This window comes from Sciurus vulgaris (assembly GCF_902686455.1).
Source record: "Sciurus vulgaris genome assembly, chromosome: 10".
Lineage (NCBI taxonomy): Eukaryota > Metazoa > Chordata > Mammalia > Rodentia > Sciuridae > Sciurus > Sciurus vulgaris.
Genome location: NC_136470.1, coordinates 64121459 through 64146476, shown reverse-complemented (window position 1 = coordinate 64146476; position 25018 = coordinate 64121459). Strand labels below are relative to the sequence as shown.

The following is a 25018-nucleotide window of genomic DNA, read 5'->3' as shown; positions in this document are numbered from 1 at the left end:
GCAGGCTTTCTATTTGTAAATTCTTTTAAACTTTTGTTTATCATGGAGGATTTTATTTCATCTTCAAATCTGAAGGTTAGTTTTGCTGGGTATAGGATTCTTGGTTGGCAACCATGTTCTTTCAGAGCTTGAAAATATGTTGGTCCCAGGCCCTTCTCTAGGTTTTAGAGTCTGGGTTGAGAAGTCGGCTGCTATCTGTATTGGTCTCCCCCTATATGTAATGTGATGCTTTTCTCTCGCGGCCTTCAATATCCTATCTTATTTTGAATGTTAGGCATTTTCATTATAATGTGCCTTGGTGTGGATCTGTTGTGATTCTGTGCATTTGGTGTTTCTGTAAGCCTCTTGTATTTGATTTTCCATTTCATTCTTCAGGTTGGGAAATTTTCTGATATTATTTCATTGAATAGGTGTTCATTCCTTTGGTTTGTATGTCTGTGCCTTCCTCAATCCCAATAATTCTTAAATTTGGTCTTTTCATGATGTCCCATAGTTCTTGGAGATTCTGTTCGTGATTTCTTACCATCTTCTCTGTTTGGGTGACTTTATTTTCAAGATTAAATATTTTGTCTTCATTGTCTGACGTTCTGTCTTCCAAGTGGTCTAGTCTGTTGGTGATGCTTTCCATTGAGTTTTTTATTTGGTTTATTGTCTCCTTCATTTCAAGGATTTCCGTTTGGTTTTTTTTTTGAGAATCTCTATGTCTTTGTTGAAAATGATCTTTTGCTTCCTGCAGGTGCTCTTTCAGCTTATTGGTATTATCATTCATTGCCTGCTTTGCTCTCTAATGTCATCCTTTGCTTCGCGAATCATCTTAATCATGTATAATCTGAAGTCCTTGTTCTGACATTTCTTCTACCAATACTGTCATTGGATTCTATTACTACAGAATCTAGATTTGTTTGGATCATTTTCTTCCCTTGTTTTTTCATGTTGTTCATGTATGTTCCCCTCTAGCGCTGCAGATCTGGGTAGTTGCAGATTTCCCCCTATAGGCTTATAGTGGCCCTATAGGTTCCAAAACCCTTTCTTTAAGGGGAGATCAATACTAGCAGTGCCCAAACCAGACACTATGCAATCCTAGACCAAATAGCCCCTGAGAATGAGCTTCAAGCCTCCAGCAGGTGTCGCAGGATGGGATTTGCCCCACCCGAAGATTGGAGCTACGGCTTCCAGGATTATCCAAGATGGCTGCTCTGGCTTCGAAATGTGTTGGCAAATGGGGAGCTGCAGCTCAGGGGTGGACGTGGTCACTGGAGGTCCTGGAGACGGATGCAGTGTGGTCCAGGCAGGGGTCCTGGAGGTCCGGTGTGTTTGGTGTAGTTGTGGGATCCTGGAGGCCGGGTGCAATCAGTCGGTCTGGGGTCCCGGTGATAGGGCGCAGTCAGTTGGTCTGGGGGTCCTGGCGGCAGGGAGCAATCAGTTGATGTGAGGGCCCCAGAGGCAGGGAGTGATTGGTCGGATTGAGGGATCCTGGAGACGGGACTCGGTCAGTCTGGCCAGGGGTCCTACAGGGCCTGGCTGTTGTCTCAAAACGGCGGCAGCCACGTGTAATCAAACCCTGCAGGTACTGTGACCCTGATTATTTTCTCTTACAGTCTTAAAATTCTATCTTATTCTGTATATTAGGCATTTTTATTATAATGTACCTTGGTATGGGTCTGTTGTTATTTTGTACACACTTGGGGTCCTGTAAGCCTCTTATATTTGATTTTCCATTTCGTTCTTTAGGTTTGGGAAATTTTCTGATATTGATTCATTGAGAAGATTGTGTATTCCTTTGGTTTGTATCTCTGTGCCTTCATCCATGCTTGTAAATCTTAAATTTGATCTTTTCACATTATCCCATAAATTCTTGGAAGTTCTGTTCATGGTTTCTTTAGCATCTTCTCTGGATAGTCAACTCTATTTTCGATATATTTTGTCTTCATCACCTGAGGTTCTGTCTTCCAAGTGGTCTAGTCTGTTGGTGTTTCTTTCTATTGAATTTTTAATTTGGTTTATTGTTTCCTTCATTTTGAGGATTTCTGCTTTTTTTTCCAGAATCTCTATTCTGTTGATCTTTCACTTCCCTATATTTTCTCTCTGATTTCCTTTCTTATACCATCCTTACTTCACAGATCAGTTTAAGTATGTACATTCTAACCCCTTTCTCTGACATTTCTTCCACTGTGGTGTTGATGGATTCTATTACTGGAGTATCTTCATTTGTTTGGGGTGACTTTTTTTCCCTTGTTTTTTCATGTTGTTTGTGTGTCTATCCATCTAACAATATGAATCTGAGGCAGTAGAGTTTCTACCCTGTGGACTTATAGTATCCCTGAAGGTTTCCAGTATCTCACTATTTAGGGGGAGACAAGTAATAATAATAACCAATGCAAACAATTTATAGCATTAAACCAAATAGTTCCTACTATGATGTCTATGATATTAATTATCACAATAAGCAAAAATGATATAATCATTTTTGATATGATATGATAAAAACATTGTTTGCAAAAGGGTTTATAATTTCAAATGGTGTACAGAGAGAGGGCAGAAGTGATATGGGATGTGATGAGGGAGGAGGAGAGGAGAAAAAATTAAAGAAAGAATAAAAGAGAACAGTAAAGATTCTTAGAAGAAAGGAGAGAATCAGGGGGAAAAGGCAAGAGAAAAAATAGATATAAAGTAAAAATTTTAAAAATTAAAAACAAAAATAAAAGAATACAAAAATAAAATATACTAATCAAACATCCTAGTTCACAAAAAACTAATCCATGAAGAGTAACTGGCTTCAAAATTGTTAGAAATTAGGAAAAAATACATAATATGTATAAATGTCCATGTACCATCAAGGTCATAAGTAAACAGAGAAAAAGAATTTTTAAAAATCTTGATGACAAGTTAAAGAATTCTTTTGTCAGAGTTCAAAAGATTCTCAGCAGTGTTAGGTGGGGCCTTCTGGAGTGCAATATTCCACCCTCTGGATTACTGGATTGAGACAGGTAATCCCATAGATGGAGTTTCTGGAGGCTGAGTTAAGCTTAGGTTTGCTCCAGACTCTTTGCTGAAAGCCAACTGGTCTAGAGATTTTAAATCAGTGCACCTCCAGTGCCTAGTACTTGCTGGTCCATGCTGGAAGATGTACCCCAGGGATTTCCCCTGGATTCCACTTGTGTGGTGGAGCACCCAATTCTTAGCCCCTACCTCATCCTTGGACCCCACATTTGGTCTCAGGTTCAGTCTCTAAACAATCTCTCCCAACCCTGACCTTCCAAGTTCCCGACCAGTTGTGTCTCTTCTAGCTGGTCCTGCAACAGACTGGAGGGGAAGGGGTAGAACCAAGTGGGTTTCCACAACCAGTTGTCCCCTGTGTAAACCTCTCTCAACATTTGATTTTTCCCTGGTCACTTAAGCACACTCTATGTCGTGCAGTGTGTTTACTTAGCCTGTATTTGGGGCCAAACTCAGATTTGCCAGGAATTAGCCCCCTCAGTTGCTGGTCCCTGCACAGCAGCTGCAAAATGGTTCCTTCTTTTTTCCTCCGCATGCCACTTGGAGAAATGGCAGCTTCTTTCCCCACACACGGATATCATGCAGTGAGTCTTTCCTTGATCTCTAAATTCCCCGTACTCAGACACGCATCGGGCTTCCCCTAAATGTAGGTTCCTTTAATTCCTTTATCCTTCCACTATGCTCATGGAGGGACCAATCTGGCTAGTGCTTCTGGCCTGGCTGTGGCAGTAGCTGTGGCGCTGGGGGTTTCTTCCTTATTTTATTATATCTAACATTCTGAGCCCCCAATCTGCTTTAAATATCCAGTTTTTAATTCCAGGGTTTTTTTTTGTTGTTGTTCACCCACTTTGCTGAGAAGCTTCCTGTCTGCTTTCTTGGTTTTGCTCCATAGAGCAGCCAGGAAAGCCTAGGTGGAAATTTTCTGTATCTTGAGTCTATCGATGCCAAAATCCTCATTGGGATAATGTTCTATGATTTTACAAGATATTAATAATGGGGGAAACTGTATAATGCATTTAAGAGATCTCTTGTCATTATTTCTTAGGACTGCATATGAATGCACGATTATTTTAAACTTAAAGTAAAAAAATATTGGCAAATGAAGAGAAGGTTTGTAGAGTTAGAATAAATGTGTTAATTCCATGTCAGGGGGAAAACATTTAAAAAGTCCTTTTAAAACTGATATAGAAGTCAATACTTAACACCCCTTTTTATCCCCTCCCTCCAACTACCTGTTCCTTAGTAGGCATTTTACTAATTATAAATATCTTCCCCAGTAAAATAATGCAATTTAAATTATTTAATCATTGAGCAAAATGTGACTAGAATAATAAAAACCCAGTATCCCATGTAACGCACTGCATTATTGTCACTGTTTTTAAATTCACAGCTCATATCTAATAAAAGATTTCTGGAAAGACAGGGAATGTTAAGCAAGAATGTTTATATTTTCTTAAATTTGGTTTGTATGTGCTATTTAAATTTCTCACTGCCACAGATTATCAAATTATACTGAGGATGAAGCCTTAATAAATATCCTAGTAACATATCACTGTTTCAATTATTTTCCTTAGTCTCTATATCACTTATTAAATATGATAATTTACTGGTGCTACAATTTTAATGTGACCCCCCAAAGTTCATGTGTTATAAACTTAATCTCTAATGCAACAGAGTAAGAGGTGATCAAACTAGTGTCGTCACCATGGGAGTGGGTTAGTTATCATAAGTGGACTTCAGCTGTCACTGAACTTGATTTTAAGTTCTCTCTTGCTCTCTCATACATTTTCTTTTGCCCTTCTACTTTTTATCATGAAATAACACAGCAAGAATGGCACCACCAGTCATAAGCTCCTCAACCTTGCACTTGCCAGTCTCCAGAACTATAAAAAAAAATTTCTATTTTTTTTATAAATTAGGCAGTCTGTGGTATTATTAGAGCAACACAAAACAGATCAAGACAATTAGTAATTCTTAGTGGTCATGTTTTTGGCCCCAAAGATTTTTTCCATGCTGATATGATCATCTTTAAGAAGTTTATTTTAAGTAAAATATGAATTTTTTTACTTTGTTCCTTTTTTTTTTTTTTTTTTTTGGATAAGTGTCACAATTTACAAAGGAAGATCAGGACAATAGTCTAAAACCCGGTGCTTCAGTTTGGTTTTTGTCCTCCAATTATACTGAAAGAATGGACATTTTTTTAAGCTGTTTTATCTCAACTCCCTAAGGTTTCCCTCCCAGTAATGGGAACAAAGCCCTTAAAGCTGTTCCAGGAAACAGCCCCAAACAGAGAGTAAAAGAGTAAATTGAGCCTGATAGCCAGATAGTGCTCAAACAGTAGGATTACCAGAAACTATTGACCAGAATCTACACCTGTTGTAAAACATTGTGAAACATGTTGTCAGCAAACCCAGACCCCCTTTGAAATTTCCTGGCAGCTTTGTTCCCCCTTTTCCCCCTTTCATGTGTGACCCATTCCGATGTGTGGTTTCTGCCTTTATAAACCTACAAGATTTTCTGCTAGGGACTCGACTCCTCGAGTTGGGTCCCAGCGCGCTGGAATAAACACCTCTTGCGGTTTGCATCGAGTGACGCCTCCTGCGGTTGATTGGGGTTGCCGTCCATCCATGGGACAGAGTTGGGGTTTCCTTTTTGGGGGCCTTACATTTGGGGGCTCATCCAGGATAAGATGGCCCCCCCTCATCCGCAGAGTCGACCTTGGAGGTAAGAAGGGGTACCCCGAAGTTGTCTGTCTTTGTCTTGTGTTTTGTTAGTTGGTCTGGTTCTGTGAGCGTGCTTTCGGTTTCGGTGGCAACCGTTCGGTGACTCGTGAGAGGGGTCGGACAGTGGCCGGTAGACGTGCCTGGGGGGCCACAGGTTGCAGCCCTGGGGGACGCCCTAAGGGTGGAAGGAGAGCCAGGGACGCCTGGTAGTCTCCGTCGGTAAGGGCGCTGATGGGGTTCAATTGGTGGATCAGAGATTGGCGCCCGTCTGTATCTGGTTCTGTTGTGTGTTTGTGGCGGAGGTGGAGGAAGGGTTGGAACAACTGGGGGGTTCTCGGCCCAGGCTACTCTCGGGTGGACCCCAAAGGTTCCTTCTCTGGACTCCCCCTCCCGACAGCCCTGAAGGGTAACTTAGCGAAGTAGCTTCAGTCTCAAAAGTAATGAAAAATAAGGTCTCATAATTTTAACATTCAACCTGTCCGGATGAGATGGCTAAAATGCCTTAGACACAGAGTTTCTGTTAAAACCTGTTAGATCCTTCCAGATCTCAGTCAAGGCTTACATTGAAATATAAATAAAAGAAGCCTAAAGGCTCAGTAGGAGACGGGTCTCAAACCCAGGGAAAGAAAAGGTAAAAAGAGTCTCTAAAACTCCAGCAAAGTAAATGCTATATTTTTAATTATATGTTTTTTTTGAGCTCATGATTTTTTGATCAGTTCTATTTTTTATTCAACTAGAGTTTTTGAACATCTGTTACATTGCAATGGAGATTCACCTATAAAGTTACAAGGGCTTGGTTTTGTGTTATTTGTATGTTGTGCTGTCTGATGTCATGTTTTGTCTGTATCAAAACTGAGCGCTCCTAAAATTAAAATTTAAAAAATGGATCCAGATACTTTTAATTCACGTGATTTAAAAAAGGTTCAAATTGGGTAAACTAATAAGAGTAAAATATCTTTGAAAATAACTTGCAATTCTCTAGGTGGTCAAGCTAATAAAATATTGATGTTAATAAAATGTCAATATCAATTGTTTCTAGGACTTTTCTTCAACAGGGAAGAGACAGCAAATACTGTTCAGGACACTTGTCTGATATCTTGGTTTTTTACAGAATAAGTGAATTAGAGTTAACATGTATGGGATTACTCTAATGTGTTTGTAGAGACATCTGATTAATTTACAAAGTTAAAATGCTAATTGTTAAATAACTTTTAACTCCTTAAATTCCATGGGGTATCATACTTAAACATTATTGGTGTTTTCATAGGTTGGTAAATAAAAGGGTTTAAACTTGCTTTGTGTCATCACTAAACTAAAAACAAGGTTACTAAGAGTTATGTCCTAACAAGTGCAATTCTATATACAAGGGTCCCAAAAGTTTCAACTGTGTTTCAATTAGAGTACTATAAACAACAGAATATTTAATCTTATTAAAAATAGAGTAATTTATCTAAATTCAGAAATTTCATAAGAGTTGTTTCAGAATGTGAACAAAAAGGGGACAACGAATAGGAAAGAGAAAATAAAAGGCTCTGGGTATGGAAATATATTTAGTAAAAGGAAAAAGGAAATGTTTCTGGGTAAGAAAGTGCTTGTGTGATGAAATACATGAGGGTCTAAGTAAGTGCTAAGAAAGTCTGTGTAAGTAAAGGGCAAGTTTCAACAAGTTTGTGTGTAACTAAGTTGGTTATATGTATGTGAGACAGCTAAAACTATTGAAGGTTTTTCCTAAGGTGAAATACTAATGTTCTGATATAAACCAAAGTTTAGTCTATATGGTAGAATGACATGGTAAAATGACAAGGATTTGATAACACTAATTTACTCTTAACTTTGTGTCTATTAAGTTTTATTCTTTAGAACAATTAGTCTTAAAAATTGGGGTTTATACAATTATGGTTAAACAACTGCTAGATTATTGTACTATGTTACAGAGTCTAAATTTTTCTTTAAAAACTCAATTTGGTAAGATAAAAGTGTCAAGGTATTTGTGAAATGGTCACTAGTTGTATATTAAATGTGTTCATATTTTTCAGGACCACAAGTTTTTAAAGCAAGGAATTTATTAAGCTCTGCTATCCTCCAGATTAAACTTGTCTGTAATGGTAATCTTAAACTTATAAAGAGTAAATTTTATTGAGGATTTATTTCTATCATTTAATGTTCTATTATAGGACCTGCTATCAATAGGGTATGTGTAAAATTTGTTACTTTTTACACTGGGATAAAGAATTTCAAATGTAAATGTATTTCTAAACATTAGAGTCTGATTTGTTTAAAGGTTAATATTGTGAAACATGAAAGAAACATGAAAACATTTTGCCACTTAATCACAAAAGGAAAGTTAAAAGCTCTCTCAGCCTTTCTTTGATTCATGTTTTAGATACTATGTTAAATTGTGTTAATTATAAAGTTTATATAGACTCAGGAAACAGTATATGTAAACTACTTAATGGTATTTAAGGAAAAGAAGCAAAGATCAACATCAGAATTAGAACACTTAAGATCTGTAAAGAGCCACGCCTTACCTGAGATAAGGCTCTGCCTCCCACCTCACTGTGTGTAGAATAGCTCCAAAATAAGCCAGACTTCAGCTTATTTAAAGTTATAGTCAAAGATTGGTTCTTGTTGTAAAAGTACTGTGATCTCAAATAGGGGATAGAATGTAGTTCTCAATCAAAATTCAAGATAGCTATTATACAAGCTGAATATATTTTTACTCTTGCTAATTTCATTTTGTAAAACTGTTACCTGTTAATGTTTTGCAGAAGTAGCTGCTCCAAGAACAAACAACCTAGGTAACTTGTGATAATAAGCCATCACTTATAGAATGGATAGTGGTAACTTCCAGTACTAATGCAGACTCCAGTTAGATAAAAGGGTAAATAACTGTAAAGTTATGGACATTAAAGTTAAAGCCCATTACTCTTAATTTATGACTGGTGAGACTGGCTTGCTGGATAATTAAGATCAAACTTAGAAATTGGAGTTAAATACAGAGGTCAAGAAAAGTCCATATTTGGGTCTTGCCCTCAACGTTAGCCTGAACCCAGGGAATAAGAGAACTTCTCTAAGGAGCGTTGCAACTCTGGGTCACACAACCTCCTGATCAAGGAGATTGTTGAGACTAGAGGATGAAAAATTATCCAGTGCATCTGCTGCAGAGGAGGGTCATGGAAAAGGGGAAACATCCCTTGATGTTTCTAAAGGAAGTCACCTCATCAAGAGACCCTGCCTAATCAAAGTCACTGGTGGAGCTAAGGAGCCGCTCTTAAGTTCTGTACGAGTGACCCCTGTGGGACTCAGCTGACTCTTTAACAAGACAGGAACCAGGTCAATTTGACCAGCTTGATCTTAGATACCCAGCAAAACAGTTAAAACCAAAATATAGCCATTCTTGGGCATTTAAAGGAAATAATAATTAAATGTAACTTAAGATGTACACTTGTATTAGTCCACTAGAATAGACTGGAAGCTACAAATGAGAGGAAGATTCTTCAGCAAATGTGCCTGATAACTATCAAGAGAAACTGCCAGAGTCAGAAGTTTTTAGTCAGTTTAAGACCTTCCTAAGCTACACAGGTAGACTTAATCTATGTTTGCTAGTATGATTATCTATTCCTAAGTAACAGAAGTATAGAGATCTCTAGTAAACACAGGTTATACCAATAAAGGGATATTTTACAAAATCAGATGACATTAAGTAGCTTAACTATATATTCTGGGGACATCTATGACAATGTTAAAGTCCCCAATAAAGGCCTTGTTCTCTCCAGCCTTGCTAGGCCTAGTTATGGGAACAATTTCTCAGTTCTTCCACCTCCTGGTGAGAGATTAACTTCTGTCATTTTCATGATACTCAGAGGCATTTTTCAGATGCTGCAACATTTACTTTGTACTAATCTCCTTTCAGTACTCATGTCTTTTTGTTCTTCTATCATAGAAGAAGCCGCCCCCAGATGACTTTACAAACTGCTCTTCCCCAACCAGTCTTCTTCCTGGGGCCCCTCGATTGACCCGATTTTTAGAAAAGGAACTCCAAGCTGCTTGCCCCACGCCACCCACTTCCAGCTCGAAGAAGCCACAGCGGTCATCGACCTCCTTCCCCAGCAGCATGGAGTTCCTAAGATTAGAGGGGGGAATGAAGCCAGAATTGGGAACAGGTAGTTAGTGTAGAAATAGAGGATCGGGTCAAATCGAGGAAATGAAGCCATGAGGTCATCTGCCTCTGCAAGTTGGAGACTGCCCCTGGAAGAATGGAATGTCAAGGATCTCCGGAGGCCATTGATTACCAAATTTACCTGCCTTTATCAAGGACTATTTATCAAGGACTGCAAACAAGGGGCTGCTAATTGGTGACCCGCCCCCTGGGCTCTTGCCTGTCTGAAATCACCTAGTCACCTTCATCAGGGAAAGAGTAAGTGCTGTATAGGTACTAATGCTTAGGCAACAATACCAGTCCCTCCGCCAAGGAAATAGCTTTGGAGAAGAGTATATAGAGACAGAAGTTCCATGATTAGAACTTACCAGAAAAGAAAATGGGGAAATGAAAGAATGGACATTTTTTTAAGCTGTTTTATCTCAACTCCCTAAGGTTTCCCTCCCAGTAATGGGAACAAAGCCCTTAAAGCTGTTCCAGGAAACAGCCCCAAACAGAGAGTAAAAGAGTAAATTGAGCCTGATAGCCAGATAGTGCTCAAACAGTAGGATTACCAGAAACTATTGACCAGAATCTACACCCTGTTGTAAAACATTGTGAAACAAGTTGTCAGCAAACCCAGACCCCCTTTGAAATTTCCTGGCAGCTGTGTTCCCCCTTTTCCCCCTTTCATGTGTGACCCCTCCCGATGTGTGGTTTCTGCCTTTATAAACCTACAAGATTTTCTGCTAGGGACTCGACTCCTCGAGTTGGGTCCCAGCGCGCTGGAATAAACACCTCTTGCGGTTTGCATCAAGTGATGCCTCCTGCGGTTGATTGGGGTTGCCGTCCATCCATGGGACAGAGTTGGGGTTTCCTTTTTGGGGGCCTTACAATACTATTTAATGTCCTTAGCAACCTCCACCTTGCCAATCCAAAAGCCAACTCTCAGATCTCATCTAACAAGGTCATTTTGTCCTTGAAAGACTTTCTTCACTTGCCCTTTTGGACACCACATTCTCTAATATTTTATTCTGTCTCAGTCAAATCTTCCGTTTCTTTTGCTAGTTCTTCCTCTTCCACTTGAGGTTTTAAAAACATCAGAGGCCACTTCTCTTCCCTTATCCATATTTTTCTCCCCAAGTAATCTCATCCAGTCTTTATAAATCTATCTTTAAATATCACCCATACTCAAAGTCTCCCAAACTTACTTTCAGCTTCCACCTCTCCCCTGAGATTCAAGTCATATATAAAAGAAGCCTACTAGATCTCTGTACTCATATACCATATATGCATCTCCAACTAAACATAAATAAAACGTCCTCATTTCCCTACCCCAACAACTACTTCTCTCCCAAGTGATACCTTCTCCTAAAAGGTGCTTCCAGGTATACAGATGCACTGACCTGAAACTCAGTAATCACTATCCATGCTCTTTTTCTCTCACTCACCACAATCCATCCTTCAGTAGTTGTCAGGTAAGCCAATCATATTCCTGCCTCAGGTTCTTTCCATGCAACACCACTCCCTCAAATGATTCACCTGTGTTCTTTCTTCTAACTGCACCACTTAGGGCTCTCGCAAATATTACCTTCCCAGAGAAGCTTTTACTGGCTTTCCCAACTAAAAATATAACTATCTCCCATTAGATTCCCCACACCTTTGTGTTCTTTTTTTTGTCTTCAAAGTTTCTATCACTATCTGACACAATACTACACATTTATGTATGTGTATACTATCCATTTCCCATTCCAGACCTCTAGGGTGGAAGAAATGCCATCTGGTTCACTTAGAACAACATGGTATATCAAAGAAACTCAAATCAATAAGACCATTCCTTCCTTAATTCACATATATCTACCTTTGCGATTCTGCCCATGTATTCTCTCCTGTGACAGACTCATTGAACTTTGATTCTGAAGCCTTTCATCAAGAGTAGAAAATTTTCACACATATTATCTTTGAATATTATCTCTCGCTCACTCTTTTATCTTCTGAAACTCCTATTAGATTCATAAGAGACTTCTGTACTATTCCCCTTATATCTTTTTTTTTTTTTTTCCATATTAAGCAGGTTTTATTTAAAGGTAATAATACAGACTTCTCCTGGGAGGAAGAAGGGGGCCATGGCTGATATTCTGAAGTCCGCAGAAGTGAGTGCACCCTACATCTTTTATAGGTTAAGGTGTCTTTTGTTCTCCAGTTCTCTCCCCCCTTATCTCTCTTTCCTACCTATGTGAGGAGGCCTGGTTTTGTATTCAGTGAAAAGCCATGGGCAGGGAGAGGGCCAAGGTAATTCAGGCAGGTAAGGGCCCAGAGGGCATTAATTAGCAGCTCCATGCTTGTAGTCCTTGATAAAGGCAGGTAAATTTGGTAATCAATGGGCTCTGGAGATCCTTGACATTCCATTCTTCCAGGGGCAGTCTCCAACTTCCAGAGGCAGATGGTTTCCATGGCTTCATTCCGCCCTTTTGATTTAGGAACTCCTTACTGCTGTAAGGAAAAGGGGGGGGGGGGGGGGCGATAGTTCTGGCTTCTTCAAGCTGGAAGCGGGCAGTGTGGGGCAAGCAGTTTGGAGTTCCCTTTTAAAAATCAGGTCAATTGAGGGGTCCAAGGTAGAAGTCTGGTTGGGGAAGAGCAGGTTGTAAAGTCATCTGGGGGTGGGTGCTTCCTTTTATTTAACTGGAGTCTGTATTAGTATTGGAAGTTACCACTATCTGTTCTATAGGTGATGGCTTATTATCACATTACTAGGTTGTGCATTCTTGAACCAGCTACTCCATTACAGACAAGTTTAGTTTGTAGAATAGCAGCTTGATAAATTTCCTGCCTTAAAAACTTGTATACCTTGGCGTAAATCTCAGTAGGACCTCCAAATCTAATACTGCCATTTAATGGTGACGAGTTCTGCTCCTTCTAATGTTGAAGTTTGAACACTAGAGAAGCACGCAAGGCAAGCATATTAAGCAGGTTTTATTTAAAGGTAATAATACAGACTTCTCCCAGAAGGAAGAAGGGGGCCATGGCTGATGTTCTAAAGTCCCTCCCCTTATATCTTAAACTAACTTTTTCTCTGGGTAATTTCCTAATATATCTCTTTCAATTTTTGATCTCTCTTTAGCTGCTATTTTCCATGTTTGCTGCAGTTTTTAATTATTATTTCAATGACCATATTTTTCATTTCTTGAAGTTATATTTGGTTATTTTCAAATATGTTTGGTGTTTAGGAATTCTTTATCCATCATATAGTAAACTCCTTCTATTAAGTCTTTAATATCAAATGACTTTTATCTTGGTAGTTCTACCATCTAAAATTTTCAAGGGTTTAACATGCTATATAATCATCTTCTGCTCACTTGTAGTGTATTAAACTCAAACCCCAAAACTTCATGAGAAAAGGATTATACTTGGGTGCTCTTAGGATAAACTAACCCCCCTCCATCCTAAGCCTGGGTTGAGATAAAAAGCTTCCTTGTCTTCAACCTACACATGTAGATAGATTCTCTTCCCTTGTCAACATTTCATAGAGAGTATATAACTCTTCAAGAGTCATGGCTTATGAAGAATTCTCAGTTCCAAAGAATCATCATCTATCATCTCTTATTCCTGTATGGCCATTAAAGTTTAAGAGTAGCAAACTTCTCATGCCTGCATTGACATTAGCTCATCATGCTCTTACAACTCTTAAGGGGCAATTCACTTTTCTTTTTTAGCCCACAGGAACTTCCCATGCTATTTTGTGATCCCAGATGAACATTACAAAAAGATATTTGTAACAGTGTGTTCAGTATTTTTTATCTAAGTACTTGTAATAACAGAACATTTAAGTTAAATAGCACCCTCTTCATATTGCCATAGTTCTGTTCCTTTATATTTAAATCCAAAAAGGTTAAAAGATACCTATGTTTATCAAACAGTATCTAATATCTATATCTAAAAATTTTTAAAAGGATATGCTTTTTAATCCAACATAAAATTGGAAAATGAGCTGATTCTTCTTTATCAGTCATCAAACAGAAAATCACAAATAGCCTTTATATCTACATACATTTGAATAAACTCAAGATGTGCTGCTACAGAGGACAACATGAATATAAGAAACCTCTTCACCAAAGTCTCACCAAAGTATATTACAAACACACAAATTAATCCTCTGGGTTTTTTTTTTTTTTTATTATTATTTTACAGCACAACATTAATTAATCCTATAATGTACCTATAAATCAGGTTTGTATATATAAATATGTTTTACCACTTATAAGTAGAAAAACTTACTTGTGAATAATGTGACTGATTATTCTATAAGTCAATGATAAATACAGAATGAAGATTTCTATTTTCTTTTATAATTTTTAATACTCAATAATCAAGAAAAGCTAAATTCTAAACATTTTCTATTAAAGTATAAGTTTTGGCTAATTATCATTTTTATACATATAGATATTTCAAAATCTAGACTTTTCTATACTTTAAAATATTTTAGAACAAAAGAATAAAAGAAATTATTAAATTCTAACCTCCTTTAAATTTTTCCTACTTCATCTTTTCTATTTTCCTTCCTAAATCAAAGACATGAGGAATCTGAGAGTCATATCTTCTTTATTCTCTATATATTTTTGAATATTTTTAAATACACAATTTTTCAAAGAAAACCATGGATACCTAAACAAATTTCACTTTAGTTACACAATTCAGGAAACCATAAATTTTTCCACTTTAAAATACAATTATCAGTTAAATCAGCTAATAAGGAAATAAAGGTATAAAAATGATGAAATTCTTAAAGAGGAACTTAAATGCCAAGTAGAAAGTAATGCTTAATAATAAATAACTTTATCCAAAGCATTATTATTTCTATCAAAATTTCCAGCTAAGTATGTCTTCTTCAAAATACACACAACAGAAAAATCTCAAAGGCTTTTTTCTACTTTTAATAGTTAATACTACATCACTAAGAGAAATTATACTAAATAAATGCACCTGCTACAGCTCTGCCTGTTTTTCCTCTGGGACCTTAATCTACCTGGAATATTTTACCAGGGGAAGGAAAAAAGTTTTTAATTTTGGATTTTTTTTCTTTTTGTGATGTATTTTAACTAACAGCTAAAAAGCAAAGGTTTTATGACAAATACTTATTTGTCATTAACTTTATTTTCAATTTCATTCATTCATTTCAAATATTTTTTGTTGTTTCATGAAGGTTTAAAAGTTAATAAAATTTTTTTTGTACATTCTAGGGTTAAATATTTTAACTTCCAAGTAAAATAAAATAAATATAACAACTAATATTCCTATCTTTATATAACAGAATTCAAATAGAAAATCAAAAGCTGTTGACCTCATTATCAATTACTATGAAGATTTAAAGACTTACCCTCAGAAAGACATTTTTTGTTTAATCTATTAAACAGCATGAGATGACACAAGACAAACCAGTGTTGTCATACTGTGACCCAATCTCTAATTTATAGGTGATGTAACTGCATTCTGGTTATACAACATTCAAGATCACCACACAGTAAAATCAGCCGGGCAAAGGAAATACTATTTCAGATGTTTTATTCCCAGTCTCCCATTTGCTTAATCATATCATGTTTGCTCTCTAAACTCACTACTGTGGAACAACTGATTTAGCCAAGTTGGACTATATGAGTTATTCTACATTAGTAAATTTTCCATATCCCTGGAGCTTAGCTATTTAAATACCAAAACTTTAAAACAGTTATTTGATTCTTTTAGTAGAAACCTTCCTAGAGATGTGCCACAACATTGGTAGCAATGGCAGCTCCTCTGGGCATGAGGGATGCCAGCAACACCCCCTGGAGACTTCTGCAGTCAGCCAGCCCCTGCACCAAGGTAACCCTGTGCAACTGAAAGGCAGTGATCAAAAAATGCAGACATATTAGAAGAAGAGATGTAACAGGACTTGGGGGAGTGTGTTATGTAGGCACTAGAGAAATATAACAAAAAAGGGCATGGCAGTCCACATCAAGAAGGAGTTAGGTAAGAAGTACAACCCCCTTCAACACAGTATCTTGGGAAGGAATATCAGTAGTTTATATTGCACATGAAATCAAACACTCATCTATCTCTGCCTGAGTCCAGTGGCCATTCTTCTGTTCAAATCTGGTTAAAAGCATGGACTATGCCACACACCCAGTGACCCATCCAAAGAAAGGACTGCAATCTCAATTCGAAATACCAGACTGAAATCTTCAGCCTTGCAGAGGGAACACCTCAGTTTTGTTTTGTTTTTAGCACTGAGGATTGACTCCAGTGGTGCTTAATCACCGAGCCACATCCCCAGCCCTTTTTTATATTTTATTTTGAGATAAGGTCTTGCCAAGTTGCTCAGGACCTTGCTAAATTGCTGACGCTGGCTTTGAACTTGTGATTCTCCTGCCTCAGCCTCCTGAGCTGCTGGGATTATAGGAGTGCCCACCATGCCCGGCACGGCAGTCTTTGTACTAGTTTGTGTTATGAAACAATTGACAAAACAACTTACATTTGTATAAAACAGCTTATATTTACATTTATTTTCTAGTCTATACTTCTCTGCCTTATTTTTTTTTTCCTCTCAATCCATTCCTGTAAAAAATAAACCTGTGGTGGTGGTTTATTTATTTATTTATTTTTTTTCATTAGGCCCTGAGTTGGATTCCTAGCACTAGAAGAAAGAAAAGGAAGGAAGGAAGGAAGGGAGGGAGGGAAGGAGGGAGGAAACCAACTGGAGTGTATTTTTTAAAAAGAAAAAGTAACCTTCCTAAAGTGTAAAAGGCACAACTTCAAATTCCTTGTATGTTTCAGTGCAAAAATTTGGACATTCTTGATCTTTGTTTAAATACCAGGTCAGGTGCTTCATGAATATTTTTCTGTTATGGTACTTATCTTCCTTGTGTTAATTTTGAATTCTTCTGTGAACTCTGCCATTTTATTGTATTAATTAAATCTCTACTTCATTGTTGGAAGAATGAAGAAAATAGCAACACAGTGGTAGAAGCAGATGAGTTTAAAATGGCAGAGGAAAGAATTCATTATTTGTTTTCCAGATTTCTTAAAGATCATTTCTACCAGTTATAGTACAGTAATACCAGCGAGGTCTTTTTAAGTGGACTTTATGTTCACACACTATTGAAATCGCCATCACTGAGTCAAGTTAGATATGTAGATCCTTGGCCTCCACTTTAAGAGCCCGGGTTCCAATACTTTTTGGGCTCCCATTGTTATTTCTTATTGCTGTACATGTGTAATTATCAAGTAATTGTCCTATCTTTGATATTCTATTCAACTTATTGAAGCTTATTTTTGATATAGGAGATTAAACTCAAGGATACTGAGCTATATCCCCAGATTCTTTTTTTTTTTTCATTTTGAGACAGGATCTTGCTAAATTGCTGAAGCTGGTCTTACTGAGATCCTCCTGCCTCAGCTTCCTGAGTTGCTGGGATTACAGGTATGTACCCACATCTGGCTTCAACAAATATAAGCTAACTTTTTAAAATATGGAAAATAATTTTATAGAAACTCCAAAGGAAGATTTGAGGAATTCTCCTATTACCAGTTATGTTAGCCAGCATGAACTAATTCATCCATGCAGGGCCTTTTTTCTGTTTGCCTTTTCTTTTTTTTTTTTTTTTTTTTTTGTCTTTTCTTTTTTAGAACTGGGATTGAACCCAGGGCTTTGTGAATGTGAGGCAAGTGCCTGCCCCTGAACTACATCCCAGCACAGCCTCAGAATTCTTGATAGTTCTGGTTTCTGGGTAAGTGACCTCTGGAAAGTCTATAAAAATTCTGAAATGCTATATTTGTCTTTAAATCTGTTCTATGTGAAATCATATAAATATTTCTCAAAATAAAAGGCCTACAATCAGTTTAGGGGCCTAACCTGAGCCTAAGACGCATTCTAAACCAGTGCTTTACTGCACATGTAAATCATTTAGTAATACTATGAAAAACAAAGATTTTGATGTAGTAGGTCTGAGGTTGGGCCCAAGATTCTGTATTCCTCATAAAGTGGCAGGTGATTCTTCTGGTCCCACATAGTATTGTATGAGTAGCAAGGATCCAGTGCACATTTCTTTTTTTTTCTTTTTTTTTTTTTTCCTCTCTCTCACTCTCTCTCTTTCTCTCTCCTTCTATTTCTAAATTCTCTTATTCCTTTGCTTTTTACTTTTCTTGTGTTATCCTTTTTCTTGCTCTAAGTCTGCCAAGAGTAACCATAGTAACTACTTAGCTCTGTAGATAGCCCTTAGAGCTATGAAGACTCCTCAATTCATAACATAGGCTATAAAAATTATAGTGCAGAAGATCAAAACAAATAGTCTTCAACTTTTTTAAAATGTGACCAACAGTAATATAGTCAATATAGATAATGTGATTTTTAGGATGTTGTTATTTTGGTATATTTCTTAGTAACTGAATAAAAATTTTCCTTAGGTTGTGGTTCAAAAAAACTTTAAGATGTTAAATTTCTTAATTGGAAGTCAGAACTTGTTAGCCATATTAAGATTCAGTAACATTCCCTTGAACTGAATTGCTAATTATGAAGGGAATGATGCTTCTTGTGCTAATCCTTATAACTTGCTAATATAATGTCTTTTTTTAGCCTACTATAAAATTATAAGAAAATTACTCTCAAGTATGCCCAATCCTCAAGAAGTCAGCTTCCTAATGAACTAACATTAGAACTATATATGCCTTGTGACCTTATACAAATTTCACTTATAGTTGTGTTACACTGGGTTCTATCAAATGACTCATAAGTCTCATAGGATCTGCTAGATGTAGAATGAGCCTTTTAACATAATAAACACATTCATAGAGGAACAGAAACATTCTTTTTTTGGGAGGGTGGGGGGTACCAGGGATTGAATTTAGGGGTACTCAACCACTGAGCCATATCTCCAGCCCTATTTTGTATTTTATTTAGAGACAGGGTCTCACTGAGTTGCTTAGTGCCTTGCTTTTGCTGAGGATGGCTTTGAACTCGTGATCCTCCTGCCTCAGCCTCCTGAGCTGCTGGGATTACAGGCATGTGCCTCTGCACTGGCAAAACATTCTTATAAAAAGACTCTAATATCTCCATGTGCCTACCCCACAAAAGCAGTCTCATTTTATAGTGGTAAAACCTAAAAGTATAATCAGAGTACACAAATAAGTGAATACACTGCAAATAAAGTGTAAAACTCCTAACTTTAAAATGCATCTTATAGTTATTACACATTAGAGGTTGAACACTGTTAAACTTTCTTTTAGGCACAGGAATTAATTCTTTAAATAAAAATTATATAAAATAGCTGGTTTTCCCATAATGCTTAGAAATATGGCTTATATAATGTTAGTTTCTTGCCAATATAGGTAACAACAATGTAAGTGGAATTTAATTCTGTGTTGCAGTTTTCTCACGAGAAAATTATTCTACTCCATCAAGCCAGACAATAGTGCATTCTAGTGGTCAAAGGAGGCCATAGTCAGAAATGTCTTCAAGACTCCAGTCTAAAATCAGAACATCTCAGAACATCTAAAGTCTAGGAGCTAATAATATTATAAATATTATATGAACTGTTATAGAATCAAAGAAAATTTGCATTCAAGGTTGAGATGATAATATTAAAATAAAAATATTACCCAAAAGCTCCAGTCACCACTCCAGTTATGTAAATTTGGTCCCTGTTTTTTAGCCGACACTATATTACTCTCATCCACAGTTGGACTAGGATTTTCCTCTGTCTCCTCCTGTAACTCGGTGGCAAGGCCTGCATCCCCTTCATTTGCTGCCTGGAAACAAGTATCAAACAATTCCAATTACTTATTGAGAAATATCTATTTTAAAAATAATTAATGTTCAAAACAAATTATTAAAGGAAAACATTCAAACTTTTAGAAGGTAGAACTTAATGCTTTTGCTTCTATAGTTCATCACTTACACATACAACAATCTTCCAACTACTACTATTTGTTAGTAGTTTAGTTGGTACTAGGGATACAAAGATGAATAAAACAAAGACCTTAGCTTCCAAAGTTTATAGTCTCCTAGAACATTAAGAGTAAAACTACAATTCAGTGGGAGTGTCAGTTGGTACGACCACTTTGGAGAACAATCTGCAATACCAATCTGCAATACCCAGTAGTTTCTAAGATAGGCATATACTACAACCCACCAATTTAATATGTACATGCAGTACAGGATATTATTAACACAAAAGTGGAAACTTCACTGTTCATTGATAGAGAAAATAATAAGCCTTTATTTATACAAACAACAGAGTTAAAAATAAATGAATCAGGCAGTGGCCACTAATCTACAGAATGCTCAGAGCAATGATTATACTTTGTGCAAGTTAAGGGACCACTAAGTAGTTGCTCATTAAAGAGTTGTCAGTAGGGAGTTTAAAAAAAAAAAAGGTTGAAAAAAGAGAAGGTAGGAAGTAGCCATTATGAGAACACATGGCTCACCAGGACCCTTAAATATCTTGGCTTCTACTGCTGATGCCAACCTAAGCTCAGAGTTCTCAAACCCTGTGAAGTAACCATAGACATGCAGGAAAACCCTAACCCCAGTGAAACTTATGTGAAAGGCTTTGGAGGAAGAAATCTGCAAACTGGAAAGGGTAGAGAGGACCTCTTTCACAGGAAGTTTATCTAGTAACCACCAAAAAGAGAAAGAGAAAGAAAGAAACCTAGACATAGGGAGGAAACAAATCTGAAACAAAACCATTTGATCTAATTAGAAATACTTCATTAAAATAATTTGTACAGCAAAAGATTAACTTTGGTGCCTCTACAACATAGATTCTGAATTAACTTAAATTTTTACTGAAATGCATCAGTTGGCTTTAATCAATACTGGGACTCAAATTAGGGTTAGACCTGGAGGTCCCACTAAATTTAAATAAGGTTCCACTTATAATCTTAGGGGAGTTACTCAACATAGACAGCAAAGGTTGTAAGGCATTCTTCACCTGCACCATGAGAGCTATGCCTTGCTGTGAAATTCTTCAAGGTCATAACATACATTACCCTAAAATATCACTAGTCACTATGGACTCTATGATCCAATGAATAATAAATTTAAATAAAGTCTTTGGAGCTTACAAATTGCCTTTTAAAAGAGTGGGACTCCCATGGAATATCATCCCCTAGTTAATATAACCTAATGCAAAATAAAACAGAGATTTCAAGGATTGAAACTAAGACTTACTTAGTAAAAAAGTGATTATCCCACTACTTTTCAACTTAGCAGCCTAATTTGGCCTGTTCAACTTGCAAAGAATGAATGGGGTCTCACAGTTGGCTACTGCATCCTTGATGCTATAGCCCTACATTACACTATTAAAATTACAAGTAGTAAATATTTTGCTATTATAGATTTGACTAATATGTTCTGTTTAATACCTCTTTCAATGGCCTCTCAGTATGCCTAGATCTCCAGAAGGATGTACTGCTGATGTACTCCCAGAGCTTTGCCATCATTTGCAAACTTTACAGGCAAGATCTTAACTGAGTCAAATCTGGGCCTTCTGGCACATCTATTGTAGCAGGGCATGACCTCCCCTGTCCTCACTGCCTAGAGGGATGCCAGCGTTCTGGAAGAGGTCACCCCTCTCCTGGACCCTTTATCTACCTGAGGAGCAATCTGGGTTCAAATAAGCAAATAGCAATGGGAGTTTGTACACTTTAGGGACGATATCAGGCATCACAATAATGTGTGATGGAATTTTCTGGAGAACTTCTGCTTTTCATCCCTTAACCACAATGTCCCTGATAAAGTACAACTGGCTCAACTTCAGAAAGTCATCTTAATACTGATTCTCTAGGCAACAATTGGCTCCATCTGCACATTTATACAGATTCTTGGTCATTGACTGAGAGTTGTACCCTTTGGGGTAAAGAACTCTTAAAACCCTTGCTTCAAAAGTTTATACCCAAAGTATAAATCAAGATCACAAATATGTCTGTATAAACTAAATCCATAACACAAGGCCTCCCACCAAGACACTCCTTATCTCTTCAGAGTTCCAGACATTACCAATAATGATCAAGACACTCATTTTATTTCTCAAAATGGAATCTTGAACAATGCTTTCTATGGAACTTTCACCTTCCTTACTGGTTTCAGACTGCAGGTCCCATAGACAGCCACAATGGCTTTCTTACACAAGTTCAAATTCAATTAAATAAAAAATGGTACATTTCAGTCATTTGTCAAACATCAGAGTGAATTTTAATGAAGATTCAGTGATTTAATGTCTTTAGCCTTGCTTGCAGACAGTTTTAAAGCCTCACTCCTCTTTCTTCTTCTTCAGGACAAATTGATAAGAAAGACTGAGTGCTCTTTCCTTTGGGTGGCTGGGAGATTCACACCAAGGGATCCCTGTCCATACACAGAAACCCTCACCAGACCCCACCTCCTAACCACAGTAAAAATCTGGAGTCAGTGTTCTTTCCTGCTCTCAACAGACCCACCAGAAACCTCAATTATATAACAGGCCACTTCATACCCTCATGGTTTATGTGTGGCATCATCAGTTTCTACACCTGAATCAAATTTTGTGTTGGGCCATTCTGGTTTCTAGGGTGGCTAGAATAGATTCCTATTTCCCTTCATTTTTAGCAGTGTGGTCCATGTTTGTAAAGTCACTCAGTCATTTTAAGTCTGTCTCCTCAACTCTAGTATATAGATAATAATTCTCCTTGATCAGACAATAAGCTCACTGAAGGCAGGGATTGTATCTGTGTTGTTTACCCTTTTTTTCCTGAACACCAGGGGTAAGACTGGAGTCAGTCTTCTTTCCTTGATCTTGAGAGGGACACCAAGAGACTGGCAGGGTGGGGCTGGGACATAGTTGAGTAAGTGAATGAATGACTAAGTTCATGAGTAGCTATTTCACAGTAATTTTTTGAGAGTCAAATAAAATTCATTCATTTTAATTATTCAACAATTATCTCGGTGTCTCTATCTTTCAGTAAATGAAAAATACTACTCCAAAAGTACAGCACTGATTTTAATTTTCTGAAAATAAAATATATACACCCAACGACTCTAAATGTAATGAGGATAGTGTTAAGAAATGTAGGCACCCATTCAACAAAAGGCCTTCACCTTAAAGACTGGTAAGCAAGTTTTTCAATTTTTATCAAATAAGGGAGTAAACAAATGACAAAACTAGTTTAAACCAAAACTTGGTTGACATTACAGAGATTTAAACTAGCTGAGCTCTTTTATCGAGGGCTGATAGTGAAGGGAAGCGAGTAACACTGGAACAATGCGATACCAGGTCAGAATCCCAACAGTGGAGCCAGGTTCAGCGGGGCCTGGGGCTGAGACAGCTGGACGGGCACATTTTGGGACCAAATTCAAGCACTCAACATCCCCAGAGAAGCAGACGTTCCCTCCCTCGCCCAGAGGGGAAAGGCTCTCGGGAAGCACAGGAAACCGTTTCCTTGGTAACAACTTTCCAAATTACTCCAAAGAGCACCGAGAAAAAGGAAGGAAGGAATTAATTATCATAATCTGACAAGGTTCAAACAACTATTGACAGGGAAACTGCCGGTAAAGCCGGCACTTTGGAGCCCGCCCCACCGAGGCCGCTTACCTGGCGTATAGTCACAGCGCCCTCCATCGCGGCTGCCTCCGCCGCGACGGAACCGCGCACGCGCCCGAGAGCCGCCCCCGTAGGGAGGGGGCGGTCAGGCGCGAGCCCCGCACCCACCTCCGGCGCGCGCTCCGAGCTCTGGACCCCCGCCTGCGCTCGGGAGTACCACCGAGGGTCCTACCGGAGCGCCTTGCGCCCTCTGGTGGCAATTGAGGACCCCTGCGTTTCGCTCACTCCTGAAGATGGTTGATAAAGCAGGAGGCCACTCTTTAGTAGAAGTCAGGATGATTCTTAGCTACCAACCTCAAACTTCAGTGCTTATCATAAATGCATACCCTGCTACAATATGCAAGAAAGTGAGCTGGGTGGGAAAGTCTTGTTCCATTTAGCACCCTTTCACTGAGATGTCCTCATAATTTTCTATTGGGTACGTCCACCCTGGTGTCAAAGTCAATAAATCCAACGTTATTCAACTACAGGTGCATGCCTGGTGGCCTCTGGCTAAAGGCCATTGATATTTATCAGTGAAACAGAATACAAAGTGAAAGATAATATGGAAGAAAAGTTATTGAAAGTTTGAGGAGAAAGGGAAAATGCATAGGAAAATGAATTGATAAATGTATCAGGGAAACAGAAGGATTGCTGGCAACACAAATGCTTAACTGAGATCAAAGGGCATATATTTAAAGTGAGATCACATTAACATAAGGAACTCCCAGAAAACAATACGGAAAAACTATGGTCAAGACTGAAAAATATGTCAGAGGGTTTACATATAAGTTCATACAACTGTATCATCAAAAAATATAAAAAGATCCTCAGTTTCACTCAAAATAAGTAGAAATTAAAACCACACTGAAATATTATTTTTTCACCTGTTAGACAAAAGTATAGAAGTTTGATAATGCATTCTGTTGATAAGGCTATGGGGATACAGGAATTCTCATGATTGGAGTATAAAGTGATAAAGCCTTTTGGCAATAGTTATAAAAATTACAAAATACATGTACTCTTGCAGCAGTACCACTTCTGAGATTTCTCTGTGGATTTAATTGCACACATGCAAACTAATGTGCAAAATTATTTACTGAAGTATAGTTTATATTAGTAAATTAGTGTTAGTAAAAATTGGAAACAATTTATCATCAGTGAAGGACTGATTAAATAATATATCTATATCCACTGGAATTTGGAAATTCTATGTAGTTAAAAATAATAATAAAATGAGAGGGAGTGATGTCAACACTAATAGCAGAGAATTCCAAAAGTCTGTACCTCCTCAACAGCAACAAGTAACCATCAGAATGAACTTATTTGGAACTCTGGAATCCAACCAAAAGCTAATGATCAGGGGAACGTTTAATTAAGAAAAAAATGGTTAAGTCTCAGTCAGAAAACTTTTAGAACATTTTTTTTTTTTGGAGGGGAGGTACCATGAATTAAACCCAGGGGCACTTAACCACTGAGTCACTTCTCCAGCCCTTTTTATCATGAGACAGGGTCTCAGCTAAAGATGCTGAGGACCTCGCTAAATTGCTGAGACTGGCTTTGAACTTGGCATCATC

The 25018-nt window shown here is 37.7% G+C and overlaps 1 protein-coding gene across 1 annotated transcript in view; it reads right to left on the bottom strand.

Annotated features, from left to right (window-relative positions):
* The window catches only part of GRAMD1C (GRAM domain containing 1C), a 106577-nt gene extending 83091 nt beyond the window's left edge, over window positions 1–23486 (bottom strand). Inside the window, 2 exon segments of the mRNA XM_079155419.1 lie at window positions 19486–19635; window positions 23454–23486. Of these exon segments, the coding sequence (XP_079011545.1) occupies window positions 19486–19635; window positions 23454–23480 (177 nt within the window). The 5' untranslated portion in view covers window positions 23481–23486.
* Between the last annotated feature and the right edge of the window lie 1532 nt (window positions 23487–25018).